Source organism: Copadichromis virginalis, linkage group LG20 (assembly GCF_057382275.1).
Source record: "Copadichromis virginalis isolate Kocher_CV1m ecotype Utaka linkage group LG20, C_Virginalis_male_GT1.1, whole genome shotgun sequence".
Classification (NCBI taxonomy): domain Eukaryota; kingdom Metazoa; phylum Chordata; class Actinopteri; order Cichliformes; family Cichlidae; genus Copadichromis; species Copadichromis virginalis.
The window spans coordinates 4,823,062-4,845,020 of NC_140637.1; the positions used below are offsets into that span (position 1 = coordinate 4,823,062).

General features: G+C 42.8%; 1 protein-coding gene across 2 annotated transcripts in view; it reads left to right on the plus strand.

Annotated features, from left to right (window-relative positions):
* samd11 (sterile alpha motif domain containing 11) overlaps positions 1–21,959 on the plus strand; it is a 49,838-nt gene that overhangs the window by 8,738 nt on the left and 19,141 nt on the right. For both annotated transcript variants that reach the window (XM_085443311.1, XM_085443312.1), the window contains exons 3-4: positions 5,333–5,508; positions 15,280–15,389. In XM_085443311.1, the coding sequence (XP_085299437.1) occupies positions 5,333–5,508; positions 15,280–15,389 (286 nt within the window). The remainder of the gene's footprint in view (positions 1–5,332; positions 5,509–15,279; positions 15,390–21,959) is intronic.

Here is a 21,959-nt window from a genome sequence, read left to right on the forward strand (position 1 = left end):
CGGGGCACTGCACCTTTCAGGAAATAACGCAAGGAGAAAGGGGAGGAAAAAAGGGGGAAAAAACATACTTATTAGTCCTCTTTTTCCACCAAGTGCTTATTTAAAAGTCTAAAATGAATTTAGAGAGAAAACATTAGATTGCCTTATAATTTCTGCTTTAATTTGAATGCTTTTGCTGTCCAAGCTGTGCTTTAGCTGTGGATGTTAGTCTGCGTTGTTTTTCACCAAGACTTGCTTTTAAGCCATGCACTGGCCATGAATTTATGAGCGTTTATGGCTGCAAATGCAACAGCATTACTCACTGAAATATTAAAAATGTATTATTCCTATATGTTAAAATATGAGTTGATTTCCTGCCTCTTCATTAAATTTTAAATCATTTTAGTGAGCCCAGTAGCATATATTTCAGTACTTCAGTAAATGTCTTCCCACCACACTAAAGACCATATGAGACACAGGAAGTCAGTGCTGGCTTCATCAGTCTTTTAAAGTGACGGCGTTATGTCATTAGACGTAGGTCACTCTTAGGTTAATGCTCCTCACGACTTCGGACAAGCCCCCAACAGTAACAGAGAAACTATGTGCTCTATATTTGGCATATTTTGAGGAGGATCAGAAGTTTTTCTGAGAGTGCCCATCTTCTTCTTCTCCAGTGCAATTCACATTGCCCATTCCTCTCATATTTGTCTCTCTGTGAACCCTGTCCTTATATTCCTTTTGGTCCTGAATGTGGAAAGCCTCTTTCATTAAAATCTCTATATGTAGTAAAGGAAAAAAGAAACTAAACAGTGCGGGTCTTCTAGACTTTTGTCTCTGGTTGTTGTATCGGTGGCTTTGTGCGTGTGCCTACCCATCAGCGAAACTACATAATGCATGCAGTTCAGACTTGTTCCATGTTGCAAGCCATATGTAAATGTTGCCAGGTAGTAAAATTGTAGTCCCAGTGTTTGCAGAAAAGCATTCAGGCTGTGCATCCAAACTTGAAGCCTACACAGTATTGGCCGAAAGGATTGCAAGTGGGCTTAAGTGGCAGTTGGTGCTATTCATGTCTTTCAAATTTTGCCATGGAAATTGCGTTAGCATTCATAGAATTAAGATAATCACTTACAATGAATCCGTTGAGAGTGTTACAGATGGGCGTGTTGGTGTGAAAAGTAAAGATAATGCAGAAATGCCTTGAACCTGCATTCTTAGTAAACACCACTAGGGGGGCGAAGCTGTGGTTGCAAGACTTCCACGCATAGAAGTCTACGCCACGCCAGTAAATACTTTCCTGCTGAGTGTATGACCTCAGTCACTCATTTCGGGTTGCACTCAATTAAAACAAACAAACAAAACAAAAAAAAAAAGCATTTTGGTCATTCTAGGGGTCAAAAAGAGGAATTATCCAGGATATGGTCATTGGCTAGTTGATACTGCATCAGTGTGCAGTTTCACAGACAGAACCATCACCTGCGGTCTCATCCGGTTTCAAAACACTAATATCTCGATGACGGTAATGCTACATTTTAGGCTTTAAAATGGGACTTCAGAAACCATTGGATGACGTCACAAACCGAGTGAACAAAGAAGACCGAAATAGTTAAAAATAAAACCTAAAGACACTAAAACTTTTAACGTCTCTCGAAAATTTGTTTTTAAAGCTCATACATCATTATTACAATACGTAATGCAAAGGTAACATGTTGTTTCACTGGCTAAAGCAGTTGTGGCCACCTTTTAAATTAATATGTAATGGAATAATAAATTATTTTTTATATATATATATATCATTCATTGAAAAAAAATGGACTGTAAATGATTGTAATCGTACTTAACCTAGATATTTAAGTTACCCCAATGCCTTAAATATGCGGGACTCCCCCAGTCATCTTACAGCTTTTATGATGTAATCCTAGCAGGGTTAACCGAAGAGATTCAATAAATGTAAACTATTAGTCTTAGATCCGCTTCTCATATAATTTGCTTAGTTTGAAAGAAGCTAACTAGTTACTGCATTTAAAAATGTGTTACAATCACAAAAGCTTGATTTAATCCTGAGTTTAATAGACAGCGCTAACTTAATTTAACATGTATGAAGGGCTAGAAAAACTCGTGTTTTCTATTTTGAAAAATCTCTGAGAATAAAAACTTTATATTTTAACCTTGAAATGATTTGTGTACATTAAGTTAAACCAGAAGATATTGATTAATGCCAAATATTTATAATTCCTTCAATGAATGGAAGTGAGTGCTTTTGTGTTATGTAGGCTTCAATAAGTGAATGCCATATATAGTAGATTCTGAAGGATGCTCTTGCATCAAACTTCATCTCTTATTATCTCTGACCTGTAATAGCATAATGAACACCTGCACTGCTGTTTGCCCCCAAAGTATCAAACATGCAGCGATCTGTCTGAATCACTGAGAAATTTCAGTTCAGGTTCAGTTAGTGTCGGCTTCACTGCATATTGTGAGTGATTGGCAGAGTGTCTGCGTGTTTCTGGATGTTTGTAGTCATTATAATTGTAATTGTCTATATTGTGCAATCAGTTCATCGTTATGTCCTTATGCGCGCGCGCGCGCGCGCGTGTGTGTGTGTGTGTGTGTGTGTGTGTAAATGTGAAGCCCAGATATATTTCTTGGCTGGCTGACTGTTAGATAGAAAGCGTGGGAGGTGATATTCATAGAGGTGCTTTTAGTGGGACTTTTATGAGAGACTTTTTTCCATGGCTGAAAGGAGGTTGACCACACACAGTAAGGTTGCCTCAGCTCTGCACACACGCATGTTTGTGCGTGCATGTACGAGCATGAGCGCTCAGGCGCCCTTCCTTTGAGCGCTCCTACGTGGGCTGCCAGGGGTGTGTTTGGCTTCATGTTTTGTTTCAGAGAGCCCTCCCCCGTCCTGCGGAAGTGTTGCCGGAAGCAGTGGGAGCTCACCCCCAGTTCTGCGTCAGTGCCACTAAAGAAAGGATTGGGGCTTTCCGGGAGGAGAGAAGAGGGAGGAAGGGAGGGGGGCTGTCAGGCTGGGTATGTCACGGCCATGTGGGTGGTTGTCACGCACACACGCACACACACACAGTCACAGTCACGACTGCTCTTAGACAAACTATTCTTGTGTACACTCTATTGCTGGCTTGCTCCGAGTAAAATCCCCCACTTTGGAGGGGAATTCTAAGGAATATTAACAGGTGTGCCTGACTGTGAGAGCATGCATGCGTTTATGTGTGTCACGGCGCGGGTGTAGTGCACATGTGTTTTCCCTGACAATGTGAAGACAGCAATAAATAGACCTGGAGGTGGAGAATTTGTATTTGCCAGATGTTTGTGTGTAAGAGAGACAGATGGATGTGGTTGGATCCATAAAGGAGTGATTTATTTATTTTTATTCCTTTTTGGGGGAGGGGTTCACTCTTGGCCCCTCCACTCCTCTTGATTATATATTAGAGCTCCAGCATTCTGGACTAGAAGAAGCAGAAGTACCAGAAAGTGATCAACTGTCCTGAAATAATGGTGCACAACTTGTAGAAAGGTCTGACAGGACAGGAAACAGATGAAAAATCTTTTTTTTTTTTTTTTTTTTAAAGCAAGACACAGAAAAGCAGAAAGGCGAGAAATTTTCAGAAATCTGTGGCCTGCTCATCCTGGGGGATGTTTTCATCTTTCTCTGTCCCCTCCCAACTCTTTTTAATGTGTGCCATTTGAGAGACTCCAGAGGGGCTGCACCTGTTTGCCTTTTGGCTAGGAGCCCCCAAATCCCTCCTTCTGCCCCCGCCTGCCACTCATGCTACAGCACCTCCTGGGATGGATGGAGTGAGGGAAGAAGGGAAATATAGGGAGGAGTGGTGGAGTGTGGGGTTGCATGCCGTGGAAGGGATAGCTGGAGGGCTTGAAGGAGTAAGAGCAGAGATGTAGGCACGCACAGAGAGTAAGAGAGAGAGAGGGGAATATAGTTTCACATCCAAGTCCATTCTCCCACACTGGACAGACCTTCCCTCTGTGGAGCTTTCTCCCTTTCATGTTTTGACTCACCACATTCTCTTTTATTTCTGTGTTTTCTCTCACCTTTTTCTCTCCTGTGCAAAACCCACATCTGCTCTTCCTCTCTTCCTTGTTAACTTTTCTTCTCTGCCCTATCGTTCCCTTGCTCGTTCTCCAATTTTCTTCCCTGACTCAGTCTCTTTTACTCTATGCATCTCTCAATCCTCCTATCTAGGTTATTCCTCCCCTCCTCTTTCTCACCCTTCTCCCATTGCTCTGTGATAGGGTCGTGTTAATCTGCAGTGACCTCTTCAGGTCACATTAAAGGTCGCCCAGCTTCACTTCCCGATATCCCTACGGCCATACTCTTGTCTTAATCCCTACTTTGCTCTGCTAACTCCAGGAAGTTTTGGAACAAAATAAATACACGGTTCACCGACAGAGTTATTTTCTTCCCATAGATTTGCTTTTGAAATAAAAACTCATGTAATAGGCAACATGTAACCTTTATCTTTTATTATATTATATACCCCCCCTTTCAACATATGACAGCTGGGATAGGCGCGCGCGCACGTTACATCTGGCTCACTGATATCTGTAAATGTCATCTCCCCAACATGCTTTTCACTCACGCAACCCCGTATCATCACGCTCCCACCTCCGTGCTTTACTGTGGCACTCCTCGCAGGCTGAACCCCGTCTGAGCCGAACGCATTTATCTTGGTCTCATCTGACCAAAGCAGGTGTTCCCAGCTTTTATTGGGTTTCTTTTCATGTCGTTTTTTCAAAGCCTAATCTTGCAGATTTGTGCCAAAGAGCAGGGAAGGGGTTTTTCTTGCACGTTGCCCACAGAGGCTAACGTTATGTAATGTCCTTTGCAGTATCTGAGATATAACAGAGAGTTGGATTTTCATTGATAACGCCTATTCCAAGTGGGAAGCCTTTACCTCTGTGTGCTAATCGCACACTCTCTGCGGTGATTTTAGGGCAACAGCCAGAAAGGCTCTGATTAGCGGCACTAGCTCATTCTGTGCGTTCTGATTACTGCAGTAACTCAGTTTCGGCTGATCTTTAGTCTATCATTTCCTGTGCAGTCTGACAATCAGACTTTCCAAAATTTCTGCCAATTCTTTTTTTTATATACAGCCAGACTTGCAGATAGAAACCCATGGATCGCAAACTGAAAGAAATCTGGTGTTCAGGTCTGGTTTTTTTATTTATTTATTTTTTGACTTTGATTTTCTACTTTGAGTATCTACTTGTGTTTTCATCTCAAAGAGTGGCAACTTTAAATAACTCACATTTTAGTACTTTGTCTGTCTGGAATTACTGAATCCTGTTTTTAAAGTCTCGCCTTTTCTGTGTTTTGTAGAACCGCGGGCGCTTGGCAGAGAAGCGCACCATCCCCCTGCCACCTAACCGGGTGCCCAAGAAGGAGCTGGCCTCCATTTTCAGCAGTGACGACAGTGAAGGCAGTGACCGGGCCAGTGGGGATCATGCTCACATCAAACAGGAGGATGAGCTCCATTACAATATCATGAGAAAAAGGTCAGTCACCTCTGACTTGTAGCTATGACTTGCATGCGGTCGGTTGTTATGCTCTTTTACAAAATTAACAGGTAATTACCCAGAATTTTTTTTTTTTATTGTTGTAAGTCATATATTTTTACTCAGGCTTTTATTATGTCTTCAAAAAAAAGTACTTTAGTCACCTCATGAAGAAAAACATTAAACTAGTCTTTGTTTTCTTGTTTTTGTTTTTGCCTCTCAGATTGTGTTTAATGGCAGATGGATGTAGCTTTAATAAACTAATAGCACCTCAGGCGTGTTTAGTATTTTTATCAGAAGTGGCTTCAGGATAATTTTGCTGTTAAAGGCTCACTTTTAGACAAACAAAGAGCCGCATTTCAAAAATATATATGCATGGTTTTTGCTTTGGGATGTCTAATGGAAGCTGTTGAGCTTTCACGGCGTTAATTGGTTTGTTAGTTTGCGTTATCCTGCTGCTGCCAAGTCTCGGTGTGTCTGTCTTGAGTTGATATCGAATGACTGAATCACCTGAGTCACTGCTGCCTGTTTCATCCTATACTGTAGCAGCTCGCTCATAATAGAAAAGATAAATTTGCCGTCTTTATGGTGTTCAGCTGATCTAAAGATTGTTTCAAAACGCTTATGAAGTGTTTATGAACAACTCGAGTTAGATTAAAGAAAGAAGTAGCATATGTTGCCTCAAAGACACTTTGGCAGTGGTAAAAACATGCAGTGCTTCTATAAAGCCTCCCTGGGTCCTCATCATTCACATGACTAGTATTTTATTTTTGTCAGATCTGGAAGGAAAGCAGGAGTTTTTTGAGTTGTGCCATTTTTATTTTTAAGAAGTAGCTGGTATCACATCATAATAATAATCCCCCTGGAGTATGTTTTAGGCATACATCTCAAATGCTTTCATAATGATTGGGGGTGTTTATTCTTTACATTGAGCAAGTTTATGTGTTAAATAAACAAAAATATTAAAGAGTTATTTTCAAAATGAAGAGGATTTCTGTGCAGGATTTTTGGTTTGTCATAAAGTGCGAACTGCTCTGGATACAAGTGAATAATCACGTCTCCATTTTCATACATGCAAACAAAGACGTGCAAGGCTACAATGATGTCATACACCGCCACTGGTGGCGTATAGTCGATGGGGTTAGGAACAAAAACTAAACTGAGATGGAATTATAATTTTTCTCGTGTGTGTGTTTGTTTTTTGTTTTAATTGCCACCGTGGAATTTTGTGATTGCTCAGTATGTACGTAAACTGATTGTGATATTTAGAAATCAGACAGATTATTGATTTAAGGCAGAGCCTGTTCATTGATTAAACCCAGAAAGTCCCCAGCTGCATTAAAGGAGCTTGTGCAACCTCATTAAAGAAAGGGATGTTTTTCATGTCGTGAGATTTACGCGTGACACGGCGGACAGCGCAGCAACTGTGAAGCTTTAAATGGATCCACTAACCTCATTTAAGAGGGCTTCCCCTCCCCCTGACACTTGTGCCGCTGGCGTGTTAAGATGATAATGAATTTAAAGAACACTTATGACTAATATGTCAGGCTTTTACCCTTTGAAAGGCGACGGACTCGCTGGAGCCGCAGCTCCGGTCTGTCGTGGGTATCCGTCTCAGCCTTGCTTTATCCCCCAATGTGGGTCTGGACGAACAGGATAATGGGATGTCCAATCATGGAAATGTGATTTCCATTGACCGCAGCTTCGTAAGTGAGTCGTAGAAGGGTCTTAACAAATTGGATTTGTCCGATGGATGTGAAAAATACAGGGCCTCTGTATACACGTGAGTGTATCTGTGCTGTCTCATCCTCACATCATCAGAGCTGGCGGCAGCACCGTCACACCCACTCGGTTGCAGCAACTTGCCTACTGTAACTGTACTTTAATCTAAAAGAGCACATCAGATGTGCCATGTGGTATTTAACCGTTTGATCCTTGCATAATGCTTCATCCAGAAATTAACTTCCAGAAGGATTACGTTGGGAGATTCTCCCCTTTTTTTCTTTTTTTTTTTGACTCAGTTCAAGTTTTTCACTGCAGAGTTGCATGGAACTTGTATAAAGTGTCACATTTTTCACTAAAATGATTTTGCATACCAATGTCAGAAAGTTTCTGACCTTCTCATTTCCAGAATTCATTATCAGACACTCCACCTTAATCTGATTAATGGTAGCAGTCTCTGTCTTAACAGACAATTGTTTTTCTTGGCACTCTATAGATCTGCATTCATCCTGCTGAATAAGCATAGACCAACTACAGACTGAAGTGCAGCCAAACCACAGAACTAACCCAATAATCGTTATCGCAATAGAACGCATATGGACGTTTCCTGGATATCAGAATGTAGCCAAAGCTCTTATTGTGGTGTCTGCGCTACAGATTGTTAGGATTATTTACACACTGATTGATGAATTTCATCTTGGGGGGGAAAAGATTGACTTTTTGGTTGGTAAAAGGAGTGCAAATGGAGGTCAGCTCAGTGATTTTTCAAACTATTCATCCTCTGCAGCATCCTACCTATGCAGGCTTTATGGCTCTGTAATTACGCCACCTCACTTCCTCGTCTGCTCCCGTCATAATTACTACTGCCGCCGTCGTGTTGTAATGTAGCTCCGGTTAAAAAAGCTTTTTACACCATCAACCTATGGAGTCATTTTTCATAATTTTTCTGTTTTTTTAATGGCAGGGAAATTTTAAGATTTTTAGCGTCTTACTCGAGGGCAAAACAAAGCCTATCTTAGCATTTGTTTATCTTGGCTATAGATAACAAGGGTTGATTGAAAAGTGCTGACTGAGAGTCTGGATAATTACTTGGCAGCCACCGTAGATTTTGTAAGTTACACCTGCTGACGTCTGCCTTCCAACCTGCAACCTCTGGAAGACAAACTTCTTCATACCCATTATTAGCCTTTGCCAAAACAAACACAAAAGACGCTTTAACAGTTTCTCAGTCATCCACGGCAATTAATTGTATATGCAAATTCTCCCTTCTAGAAAAGAGACGTTAAAGTAATGACAGGGAGGTGTTTGTAACAAAATCAGCAAACATACTTCATAAAAGGGTCATCTTTTCCTGTCTGGTCATATTAGAGCATGCTAATATCCTCCTCGTCATGGAGGCAACATTTTATTTTAAGTCAAAATGTAGAAGAGCTGGCATGAGTTTGAAGTACCTTTGTTACTGTTTGTTACAGGCTGTGGGTGATAACAGGCTGGTATGAAAAAAGCAGCAGGCAGGTGCTTACATTTATGAAAATTAAAAAAATTCTCACATAACTTTGTGGCCCCTTTTTGGGAAGCATCATTGGCTCATTTGTTAACAGGAGAGCTTTACTTAATCTGGCCAATGGAGAAAGACACTGATGCTGAGTTAGCTACTGTATGTCTGTTGCAATTGACATTTTGTCCTCTGGCTTCATTGAACAACCGTGTCATTGCCTTATGCCAGTAAGGGGTCAGAGACAGTGTGAAATTACTGGAAATGGCTCTCCCCTAAAGCACTAATTAATGAGCTTGGAGGTTTTATAGCTTTTTAGAGGAGCTTTCCGCCTTAAAAAAGGAAGGAAAAAAAATGGTCTTGTTTACATGCCTTTGCCATGGCGACATAGTCGCAGCAATTTAGTAGTTGATTGGGCGTTGGCTAGCAGCAAGGCATTCATTGTTTCCACACAGAAGAGTGTTTTCTCACTGTTAACTTGCTGTCATAACACAGGATGGACAGAAAGATGGTCAGCAGTGTTTCAGCTGTTAGGCTCAGATGTGGCTTGAGATATGTTCAGCTTTTCCACGTGTAAAGATCAAAGTGATTGTGCTGTTATATCAGTGCCAATCAGGTGAAATTAATACACAGAATGAAAGTGTCCTCTCTTGAGAATTACCACTCAAACTGCATATATAAATTTTATTTAGTCCAATTTTTCCTTAAAACTAAAAACAAAAATCTCTCTCCAAGTGAGGAGAGATTTGCATTACAGATGAGAAATCAAGAGTAAATAAAACCAGCAGTTTTCTCAAGGAAATGTAGCATGGCAGACTTGCTGTATATCCTGTTTCCATTGTCTTCCCTCACTTGGCTGCTTTATCGACCTCATGTCAGCGTGTACAGCGGGCGCACAACCAGGAGAAATGAAGCTGGGCTACTCTGACTTATTCATGTATCTGTTTCTGTATTTATTCATTACCCCCTCCACTTGCAGGGTTCCCACTTGCATGTTACCTTTGGATTCAACTGTGGAAGCCTGACAATTGTGCTTCTGCTGCTCACAATAAACCAGCAAGAATCCTGATTTAGACTTGATGGGTCTGAAAGGAAGTCTGTTTTTATAAACTCTTTTTAATTCCTTAATTTTTTCATCATAATACTCATGTGCATGCCTTTCTTCTCTCTGGTTGTTGAATATTACATACTGTCTGGTAGTATTTGAATTTTGCTATGGGGCCACCTGCGCAGGTTGGAGCAGGCTGTATGTTTGGGCTATTGTCTTGAGTAGATGAGGGTAGTAAACCTGCGCGTACCAGATGTTTCATAGCAGTTGCACCCTGCCTTTCTCTCCCGTCTCTGTCTCTCTTGCTCTTTCTCCTCCTCCTACTCCTCCTCCTTCACATCCCTGCTGTCTGTCTGTCAGCACTTTCCCAGCGGTGGTGTGAGACATGGCGTCAGGGTTCCTGGGCTGCCAGCTTCTGCCAGCTCACACTGTGACCTCCAGCCCTGCCACCTCAGCTCCACGTGCCAATGCCACAGCAGGGCACTACTGGGCATTTATACTGAGTTGACTCCCGGTGCCAGCAGAAGTCTTTTCATGTTGTTTGGGTTATTTTGAATAGTACTGAATTGGTAGAAGAGAGCACAAGCATTTCTTAACAAAAGATAAACTTTTATTCTAATACAAATCATTTCTCTTGTTAAGCTATAAATACATATTTTAAATACTATCTAAACAATATTCACAGAAAATTGTAATACAGAGCACACTACTACACATAGTATACATACATAGTATATACCAGGGGTAGGCAACCTTTCTGATGACGAGTGCCATTTAAAATTTCCTCAGAAGTCAGTGTGCCATATGATTCCATTAGCAATAAATTTAATAACGCTCTACATGAACAGTTACACACTATATAGAACCACTTTATAGAATTATATTTGTTCGCAGATGTTGGCAGCTATCAGTGAATAGTTATCAGCTATTTTGAAACAAAAAAAAGACTTTTTATCCATGACAGCAAATGAACTGTACAACAGAAAATGCAAATGCTATTTATGGTCTCCTCACAACAATGATAAGAACAATAAACTGGGCCAATATGGCATGTCTGTTAATACAGAGACACACATGTTAATGTGATCTCTGGTCTCCCACTCAGAGACACAGGTCTCAGAGTGTCCAGCATTCAGACGGCTGCCTGAGGACTCATGTGAGAGAAAATCCGCTCACACAGATATGTAGAGTCAAATACTGTCAATAAGGCCTCTGCAATGTTCTGAAGACAGTTAAACCTGTCAGGTAGTGATGTCCAGCAGGTGAAAATGCAGCTCCATGAACACGCACAGCTGTGGATTCCAGCTGCTTCGATGTTATATGTATGATTTCTAACATTTTACGTCAGATAAAAACTTTGGTTGTGAGCTTCAGATAATTATTTAATAACAGACATTTTAAATGAGAATAAGAAAGTATTTCCTTGTGCCCCCCTCTCCCTGTTAGTGCCCTACCTGCCCCCCTGGCAAAACTTTGCTAGACCCGCCCCTGCACAGTTACCAGCTGTCAGCTACTTAGAAAAGGATCCTGGTGTTATTTGTCTCTCAGAAACTGTTCATAACTTCCCTTCAACTCATTCATGTCACCTAAAAGGTAAACCTGTTTCTCCATCACCTGCTCAGCTCTGATGGTTCAGTAAGGACATCTCCTGGTTTCCTCTTCATGTTTCCCTCTCACCAGATAACCAAACTGACATCATGACCAGCAGCTTTACAGCTGTGGCTCCAGCAAACATCAGCTGATACTAGAAAGTAATATTAAATACATTCTAACAACAGCTGATCAAGCTTAAACGCGCTGCTGTTGTTTAGCGCGACATCCGGCGGTTTCCTCTTTCTGGCGCAAAGTGGGCGATAAATAAACAAGAGAGCCGATCAGCTGATCATTGATCAGTTTCATGATTGAAGTAGCAACAGGAGATGGAGGGGAGAGAATGAGAGAAGAAGAGGCAGCTGTGCAGCGTAAAGACACAGAATAACTCCAGCTTTGTGTCTTTTTCCATTCTAGCTGAAGTACGAGACAAACTGTGCTCCTTTTCACCTCAACACGAAACGTAATATTTTCTCTCAATACGGGACGATTCCGTCTTTTTACGGGACGATAGGAACTCTACTAGCTGACCTTATGAATAAAATAAAGTTCACTATCAGTAACATCATAGCACCCACCCAGCTGTATAGAAACTCCGTCATGCTAGCTAGTACGCAGTACGAGTTACTGTAACTGATTGTAAAAAGTCAGCACAATGAGAATAAACTCCACCTAAACTTGGTTTATATCTGACCCAGATAGACTGCAGGTCATAAATTCTTAACTGAAGTTCAGTTCACCTGACACTCGGACCGGCGGCCGCCTCGGGTCTCTCCTCCTGCCTCCCCTCCTGCCTCCCCTTTCCCTCATCCACCTGCTGGCCTCCACCACTTGCTAATGTTACTGAATCTGTGGAAGCTCCGCCATAGCCACCACCAAACAACTGAGTTATTTTTACACACCGACCAGCATCTGGCCAATCCAACACCTTTCATTGTTTATACCGTTACAAAGAAAAAAAAAGTCACCGGGCCACCGAGCAAATGCCCGGTATGCCCGATGGCCAGTCCAGCTATGGTCGTGCCATCAGTTAACCCTTCGCGTGCCACAGTTGGCACGCGTGCCTAGGGTTGCCGACCCATGGTATATACTATAATGCACATACAAAGTTATCTGCTAAATAATAATAATAATGCTAAATAATGCATTTTCCAATATGTTATGTGTTGCACCACACAGCAGATCTTATTTGTCAGATACTTTAGACATTAAAAATGTTCCAAAAAGCACAAAGGTGGAACCCGTTCCCCTAACTTTGAGCTTTACCAGCATCCTTTTTTTTTTTTTATGAAAATGCATATGAAAAGGAAAACTATGGAGCCCAAAACTACTGAACATGGCTTTAAATGCTTTTTATTTAACAGTTTCACATGAGAGTGACTCACTTTTGAAGCCAGCCTCAAGTGGTTACTCTGAGAACTGCAATGTTCTGCTTTATACAGGCTAAAAAAAATAAGTATCATAGCTGGAGATGGATTGTATTGAAATTTAAATTCAGCCTTTGTGGAAGTTTACTGATGACATAAAACTGTCATAATCAATGTTAGTAGATAGTGGTATTTAATTAATGACACACTCTGGCTAACCCAGTGTCTGGTTCACTGTGTCCAGTAACAAAGGAACACTACTGACCAGTTTAGAGATAAGCAGGAGGTGACTGTCTCTGGTGCACGTGGGTGATGAGAAGTTGGCTCATGTCCTTCTTAGCAATCGGGCTCAACAACCGCTATATAACCCCCTCCCTCCATCGTTTCCAAGGCCTCCGTCCTTCCCAGCTAACCCTGGCCTTAGGAGCTCCTTAGGGAGCGCTGACTCAGGTGACTGGGTTTTAAACAGCATCCCCAGCCCCCCTCTCCGTCTTCCACGGCTTGAGAGTGACCTTGCCTCCGCTCGCAGACTGAGCGAAGGAGGGGGCTGAGGGAGGGCATAGGTGGGTGGGGATAAGGCTAGGCCCTCATTAGCCCGAGCTGAGGCGGGACGGCTCAGGAGAAGTGCGCTAATTACCCAACTAACAATGTCCTTGCCGTGCACGGCTTTGAGCGGCCACTTCACCACGGGATAATAACCCCGTCACCTCTCTGAGAAGTTCACGATGGCATTATCACGATCACTTTAAATGATGGACAGAGGGTGGTGTTATAATGCAGCTAACTGATTGATGGATTTGGCTGCAGCTTCCCACAGTAGAGCATCTAACTGCATTGTGCACGGATGGCATGGTTTGGAGTCAGTGGGTGACACAAACGCACAATAATGACCTTTAAAAAACCTTCTTTGGACCTCATTTTCGTTTTTGAAGAAAATCATTGCCCTCACAGACGCTTAGAGCTACCAATTTTAGTAAGTTGCACTCTAAAAAAGAAGTCTGTCATTAGTGTAAAAAGTTTGCAGTCACAGACCAATCAAGCGTCTCCTTGCTTAGCAACCGATGGTGACTGTTTTGTCTGCGACTATTTTCTGAGTCATTGGTTCTCTGTGCCTGAGAGGTGACTGGTGAGGCCAGCAGGGCCAGCATGAGGTCCTCAGCACTACCCTTCATCTTTTCTGTTAGCGTGTGGAAAACAGCTTGGCGACCGACAGCCTGACATTACAGAAGGAGCCTGTAATCATGGGACTGTAAAAACCCAAATCCAGCAGCCGCAAACAGTGTGGCCTCGTCATAGTGGTGGCAGCTAAGAACCATTCACCGCCTCTGTCCCATAAACTGTGCTTGCCGTGTCATACCAGACCCCCTTCATAGATGTTTCTGCTTTCAATAAAGTTGCCAGTTAAGGCTGTAAATGAGATTGCTGCTCACACGAGAGGTTGCTGATGCTGTGAAATGACGTGTTAGGGTTACTGTGAAAACAACACAGCATGTATGTGCAAAAATCTCTAAATCCTCATGGGCTTTGGGACAGCTGTGTGCAGCAGGTATATCGCATAACTATGACAGAAGATATGTAGACTGTAACTAAAAAACACACTCAGCCCTGTACCTCTCCTGCCGCACAAGCTGTTTGCCATTACACTGACTACACTCCACACACCGCGCGGCCACGCTACCCTCAAACGCTAAGCGCCTATTTCCCATCATTATGCCATTTAATGCGATCAGGATGGTAATCAGATTGCAAATGAAATGCCTCCATGACACAGTTGTGTGGGTCCGCTGGTGTGGGGAGTTTAGAAAGGCAGCTGGTGGAGAATTTGAAAGGACAGAGCGGCTCCAACCAAATCTGGGTCTAATCTGTTAACCCTCCTCCTGCTCCTCCTCTGGGTGCTGAAGGGCAGGACAGGGTGTTTGAGAAATTCTTGTGAATAATAATTTTCTTTCTAATTTTTTTTTTTAATCATGTGAGGAACTTAACATTAGTGTAGGCACAAGACTAGAGAAGACTTGCAGCTCCTTTTTTTAATTGTTAGCGCAATCAATGGTGGCTTATACTTGAGGATTTTATACATTCTTATTAAATAAAACCACTCCCAAGCGCGATCGAATCGTTTATTTATCTTAACTATTCTTTACCTGTCTTTGCATATTATTAGAGCGGGTTTTAAGCTGTTAAACTGCTTATGGGTTGTGAATATGTTCATTAATACATCTTAGTGTGGAAGATGAGTAGGGATGAGACCTGAAAGTGCTGGATGCGGTAGTCTGTCAGAGTGTATTACACACCTCAGAGCTAAGAGCCAGTTGACAGGACAGCCACTTGTTGCTGCTGAGTCTGTGTGAAGATGTGCATTTTATAGAGCGCAGGTCTGTCTGTATGGAGGATTTCGGTGGTAAGTCTTATGTGAAACAGTATGAATGCTGAATGCTGCTGCTTACACACTGATTTGGGTTTACTACTAGTTCATTTCTTTTGTTCATTACTTTTAATTGTGCTCTCTTTCCTCTATGTGTGTTTGTGTGTGTGTATTTTGTGTGTTGCAGTCGTGACACTGACCTCTCTACAATTATCTCCAACCTGCACCACACCAGACAGCACGGCATGCCCGAAGGCCAGTCCGCCTCTGACCACAGCACCAGTACTGGACACACAGGTAGGATCATGATGATGCCTCTGTGTGTGTGTGTGTGTGTGTGTGTGTGTTTTAACAGTACGCATTTGTAATGTATGCAAAATGTAAGGTGGCTTCTTTCTTTCTCTTTCTTACATTTGTCTTTCTCTTTCTTCCTTTGCATGTAGGCAGATGATACATGCCCCTTTACACCTCCTAAAACACATGTAAACGTTCCATTAACCATTTAATTTACTGTAATTTATGTGATTGAGGGAATTTAACATAAGCGTATTAGTAATTCCTAAAGGTCGCTCATGTTGATTACTTAATGTTCTTCCCACATTCTCTGCCGCACTCCAGGATTTTTTTTTTTTTTTGGCTAAACCCCCTGTTTTAAATTACCTCTGAATAAATAGCTTTGTTTGCCATTAATCCAGTTTCATGTGAGCAGAGGAACCATGGTGTGCATGTGCTAAGCTAAGAGCTTTGCTTCCAGCTTAAACACAGAACACAGACCACATTTAATCACAGCTATTTGTCAAGTAGACTGTATGAGGATATTGTGCAGCCATCAAAGACATATGGGTGTTCAGAAAGCCTCTGTGTAAGTCACTGTTTAGAAACAAGTCCATTGTACTGTATGTTTCGCTCACATTTTGTAAGTTGCACTTTAGTGGCGTACAAGTATGTTTATGTAGTTTTTGATGGTACACTTGCAAAATCTTCACATTATCACAGTAATATAAGAAGTTCACTAACTATAATTTTAGGGTTGTTGAAGACTTAAAACAGTTGGAAGGCCTTTCATGTTGAACTAATTAATCTCAAGAGTTTTATTTTTTCTTATCCCTGCTAATTTTTTTTTCTTTTTTTTGATTTTTTGCCTGCAGGTGAAAATATTGATCATGACACATGAATAACCCTGGATTATAAACTTCTATCAGATAATCCAAACACTTTTAAATAAATGCAGTTACCCTTAATTAAATAATTGGGTGCCTTTTTTATCAGTAAAGACCATACCTTTGCTTTGCTGTTACCCGGAGTTCAACCCCTGTCCCTTCTTATCCCATTAGTAGGAGGCACAGCAAGTGGCATAATCACCCCAGACCCAACACTTCCATACTGTCTCTCCGTGTGCTCATATACTCTGTCTGCCAGATTAATTGTCCATACGGTGCCTGCGATATAAGGTAGAGTGGGTGCAAGGTGGGGAGAGTATTAGATTGCTAAACAGCCAGCTCAGCCGGTGTCTTTGGGTCCCTGTTTGGGACAGATTTCCACCAATACACCAGTCTAATCAGCTGTTAAACTTAATGGAGAAATCAGAGCCATGAATGATTTTCCTAATGGGGGAAGACAAGAGGGGATGGAGGTGGGTGTGGGGCAGCAATGGGGGATGGTGCGCGCACAGTGTGGCCTACACGTAGGGGGTCCAAGACCCTAAAATCTGTCCGCTTGAGCATTAAAGGGAGATTTAACAGGCTGCCTAAGCGGCTCGCTTCGTGTCTGTAAACGAGTCCAATCCGATCAGCCACTGGCTCTAATTCTGTCTGCCAGTGAAATTAGACACACACTCGTTCTCAAACACACAATTACACACAAATAACATGTAGTTATACATCTGCGTGCCTACGCAATATCAACTCAAGTTCGAATTTGCGTCCACATACTTAGGTGGGTGAAATGTACATGAAGTTTTAAAGCAGTGGATTATTTGGCTTTGGGATTGGCGCAGCATAAATGCTTGTGTTTATGTGTTTATGCTGTTGCATCAGTCACCTCTGCTGTTCGACTCCTCCAGAGGTATTTAATGTGTACCAGTGAACAGTGGAGGGAAAGAAGGGAGAAAGGCAGCCAGGAGGAGGTGAAGAAAAAGTCTGCAGCAGCGAGAGACGGCGATGCTGTGATGGAGGAAACATTTGGAAATAGGGAGCCAGAAGAAAATGAGATGAATGAGTGCGGTAGTGGTATCAAGGGAGGGTAAGCAGCAACTATGGCGGCGGACTGCTCCGTGTGTGTGTGTGTGTGTGTGTGTTTGTGTGTGTGCGTGCGTGTGTGTGTGTGGGTCAGGAGGAAAGGGAAGCAGGCTTGCCGGGTCGTCTCTGTGCCGGAGTGGGCCGTTAATTAAATCTGAGAGACAGACAGGAAGGTTGCCTCCCTCCCTTCTCTTCCCATCTCCATCCGTCCCTCCCCTGCTTCGCTCTCTCAATCCCCAGCCACTGGCTATTCAGAGGCTCTGTTAGAGGCGGAGAGGAGGGTGGAGGGGAAGGAGGGGTAGGAGGCAGGAGGGGCAGGGGCGCCGATGCTGAGAGTCTGGCTGCCTGTGGAGACTGTAAACCGTGGCTCTGCGGTCAGACCGGAGACTCAAACAGGCAGATAAGGTGTTTTTGGGCCGCCGCTCTCTCTCTTCCTCTCTCTCTTTGCTCCCAACACTCAGGCTCTCAAAAGCAGTTACAGCCTGTCGGCGTGTGTGTGGTTGGGGGTTGCAGCAGCGGTTTGGGGCTTGAGCACATTTTTGTGTGTGTTTGTGCATGCGCACCTTTCCGTGTGCGGTTTCGAAAGGCCTGGTTTTAAATGTTTGCTTGCGTGTGAATCTGCAGCCCAGCGTGTTTGTGCAAGGCCTTTTTCTTTCAAACTGATTGCTTCTAAAGTATTACCAGCTAGTTATTACATGATTAGCATAGAAAGGCAATTCTGCCCCCAAAGTAAACATTCCAGGATGTGTGCTTATATAGCTCTGTCATACAGCGGCTAAAAAGGGGAAATGTGGATAGTAAATATTTTAAAACATCCCACAGCTTAACAGGGATGTAATTGCACTGCCATAACAAAACGCTTTCTCATGGTTTCTCAAACAGACATGCTGATGGTTCTGTCAAGATGTGAAATTCAAGATGACAAAATAAATAGTTGAATTAATAGTGAAAATAGTTTTGTCCTTCATGCCTGGGCGCTTAAAAGAAACCCTGTAGTTTCTGTAGTTGTATTGTTTCTTTCTTTTCTGCTTGTACTTGTGCAAAGTTACACTTGAGCAGAATCAGCAGTCGGTCGAGTTGTGCGTCACAGAAATATTTCTTGGCACTTTTAAATCTTTAATTGCCTTTAATAACCTGCGAATTGCGCGTTGTTTGAATGGGAATATTAGCTTGCATATTTGGGCATGAACTGTTGCCTAGGAACAGTCTCTGTAAGCAGAAGAAGACGGATGAATGCTGGGAAGACGGAAAGATCTGACAAAGAAAGCAATACATTTAAGACTGACAGAAGATATTAGACATCATTTTTGGATTCAGAACAACCTTATTGGAAAAGTTTAATTGAGAAATTTTCCATTTACAGATTTTTTTTTCAGATATTTAATCTACTTATGCAATATTATATACAAATGTTTCTTGATGGTTTTTTTCCCTTTCTTTTATATGTTGTGTTTCTTGATTCAGGATGATGAAGTATTTTATTTATTAATCAAACTTATTTTTAATTCTAATTAGTTACTTCTTTCATGTTTTTTTTCTTTTGACTTTTTAAAAGGAAATTCAAAAATAAATGGTATTTCCATAGAATTAGGACAGACAGTTGTCAGATTAGTTTTGTAGCCGTTATTTTGGGAAATAGAGTAGACAACAAAGCACTCTGCAGTGGTCTTTTGCTAGATGGGTAGCCTACTCAACCTAGTGAGGTGTACCGATGCCTACATATTAGTAATTTTAAAAAACTTTTTTCTGGGTGACTGTCATAGTAGTCACAGTGGTTGTCATAACCGACATTATAAACAAACCACTGGTACTGCTGATGGAAACTTCTCGTGTAACGCCATCTGTTCAGAGGATTCCTACGAGAAGGGACTGACTGTATCCGGCTGAAGGCAGTGAGGACGACAAAGACAAAACCTACTTTTGGTTTTATTTGGTTACATAATTATGATCTCTTGAAAATATCACACTCACAGATTTTCATTTTAAGGTCAGATTTTTGGGGGTTTTTTTGTTCCATTCCTTTTGGGATTTTTTTCTGGCTCTGTTTGTCCGTCTTTCAGTTTCTTCCATCATATAAGAAAGACGAGCACTTTTTGTGGCAGTTTTCCTATTGGTGAACATTTGCACATGTTGTTGTGGTGCATCCTCCACTCGTGCCAACTCCATCAACCACCCCCAACCCTCTCTCATACACCCCCACCACCACCACACCGCCCTTTCCCAGCTGCATCGGCCCGTAAGCCAATCAATGCCAGGGCTTTCAGGGCCGGCGGAGGCCCCGGCGCACGGAGGAGGGATCAATAAGTTATTAGCACCATTCTGTCAGCTGTAATGTGGAGATTGATCGGGGGGCTGCGGCTGGCGGCTCACCCCACGTCCCCGCCTGTCACCCCACCCCCCCAAGCTGCTCCCTCCACTCAGCCGCCTCCCCCTCCCCTTCCTCGGCCTGATAAAGATGACAGATTAACGGAGTAAGAGAGGAATTAAGGAGTATGGCTGTCTGAGCTGTCAACGCGCTCCACAGGATGGAGAGAAGAGAGGAGGAGGGCTAAAGTTTGAGGAAGAAGAGGGGTAAAAAAAAAAAAAAAGAGTAGGAGAGGAAGGGGAACGTTCTCCTGGCTGATGATTCGCCCTGCTGGTGTCACATGAAAGAGAAGTCGTTTAGGTCCTGCTGTTTCCTCTTTCTCTTTCTATCCCTCAGCTCTCATCTATCTTTTCTCTCAGTGGGAGGAACAGCAGATAAGGAGGAGGTTAACTAGCAAGGAGGAACTGAGGAAGAGGCTGGAACATGGTGTGTTCACATACACGTCTGAAAAAAAGGCAAGACTGCAGATTGTCTGTTGACCAAGAAAAGCTAAAACATGGGGTTATATCATTAGAAGCAAACGCTGTCTGCACTTAATAATTGCTGTATTTTGACAGTTAAAATAGCAGCCTTGAAGGCGGACTAAAACTCTTGACTCCACGACCACTAATTCCTTAGCAATATTAACAAGCAGGTGATAGGGAAAGGCCTAAGGTAGCAAACTTGACTGTAAGCTGTGTTAGTGGGAGTAAAAGGGTTAGTATAGATGCTAGCAGAGCTCAGGGTTTGGCATTAAAAGGGAGCGCCGGTGCTCTAAGAAGCCCCATTTAATTGGCTTTAAAAGCTTTCCGCCCTCAAATCTCGGGCCCTCCGGGCACTCGCTCAGGAGACGCAGTGTCTTGAGTGAGGTCGGCTCAAGAGACGACTCAAGTGTGTTTGATCATGAGAGGCTGTGGGTGTGGGTCTAAGCGCGTGTGTGTTTGGTAGAAGAGGGGCTTTAACTAATGGGGGTTCTCTCTCTCTTTGTTAATATTTCACTAATAGGATAGATGGAGACCTTCGTTTTTTTTTTCACCTGAAAGGACCAGTGAAAGAAAAGTACCAAGCGAGATTTGAAAACGAGAAAGAAAAACGGAAAGAGAGATCATAAAAGAGATTGGAGAAAAAGTAGAAATGGTAAAAAGCATCCAGTTTGTGTGTATGCATGCACTTGTCCATTAGCGTTACTCCCTGTGCCCCCCGCCTCCTCCTGCTGTTTCTTTTGGATGGTATAGGGAGTGGATCTCCTCAGGACCTGAGAGGTAACATCAAACACCGGATCATTAGTGAACCTCCTCCCTCTCATCCTTTCCCGCTTGCTCGCTCGCCCTCTCATCAACACCGGCACTCCTTTAGCAGCACAGCAAAGTCCTCAGAGTCCTGTCTAAATCCGTTTTTTTTCCCTCCTCTGTTTCCCCTTGCAGACAGGAACAGGCACACGTTTGGCTAATAGGTCAGAGCTCAGACACCATATCAGCTTTACTCTCACGTACCACCAGCAATATTAATGCTGGACACAGGAAAGAGGCGGAGCTAACTATATTTGCGTGGGTGTTGCGATGATGATGACGACGTGTTTTATTTCTACTCTGTGTTCGTTCTTTCTCCGCACTGTTTACACCTGCTGTGCAAATGATGAAAAATTGCTTTGCTGAAAAAGCAGAGAGAGAGAGATGAACCATTCTCCTTGAGGGAGGGGGGGGGAACTCGCCTCACCCTGAAAACTATGCATTGAGATGGGAAAGAGAGAAAGTGGAACGAAGGGAAGAAGAAGTCACTGCGATGGGTTTGGCTGTCTGTGTGGAGGAAGAAACAGAGTTGGAGAAAAATCAGAGATGCAGGAAGTAGAAATAAAGAGAGAGAGAGAGAGCGCAATGACAAACGCCTCTTTCCTTCCTGCCGGCGCTGCGTGCGATGTGCTCTGTATCTCCTCCTTCTCTGATAAGGCCTGTATTGATTTGAGGTGTGTTTGTAGGGGAGGTGGCGGGGGGGTGGGAGGTGATGGGATGGGAAAGGAAGGAAGAGAGAGATGAGAGGGGAGGAGAGGTAAGGGGTGGGGGGGGGGAGCAGCTCTAGTGGCAGGGGTGGGGACAACAGGGAGGAAGAAGAGGAGCCAGAGAGGTGTTAATGTGAGAGTGAGATGCTCCTGAGGTTCAAACACACCCAAATGACACTAACGAGAGAAGGAAGGGGATGGAGAAATGAAGAGACATGAGGGTTTATGGGAGGTCACCAAAAGTTGTTGTAGAGGTACAAAAACGAAAATTAAAATAAAAACACGTGAGG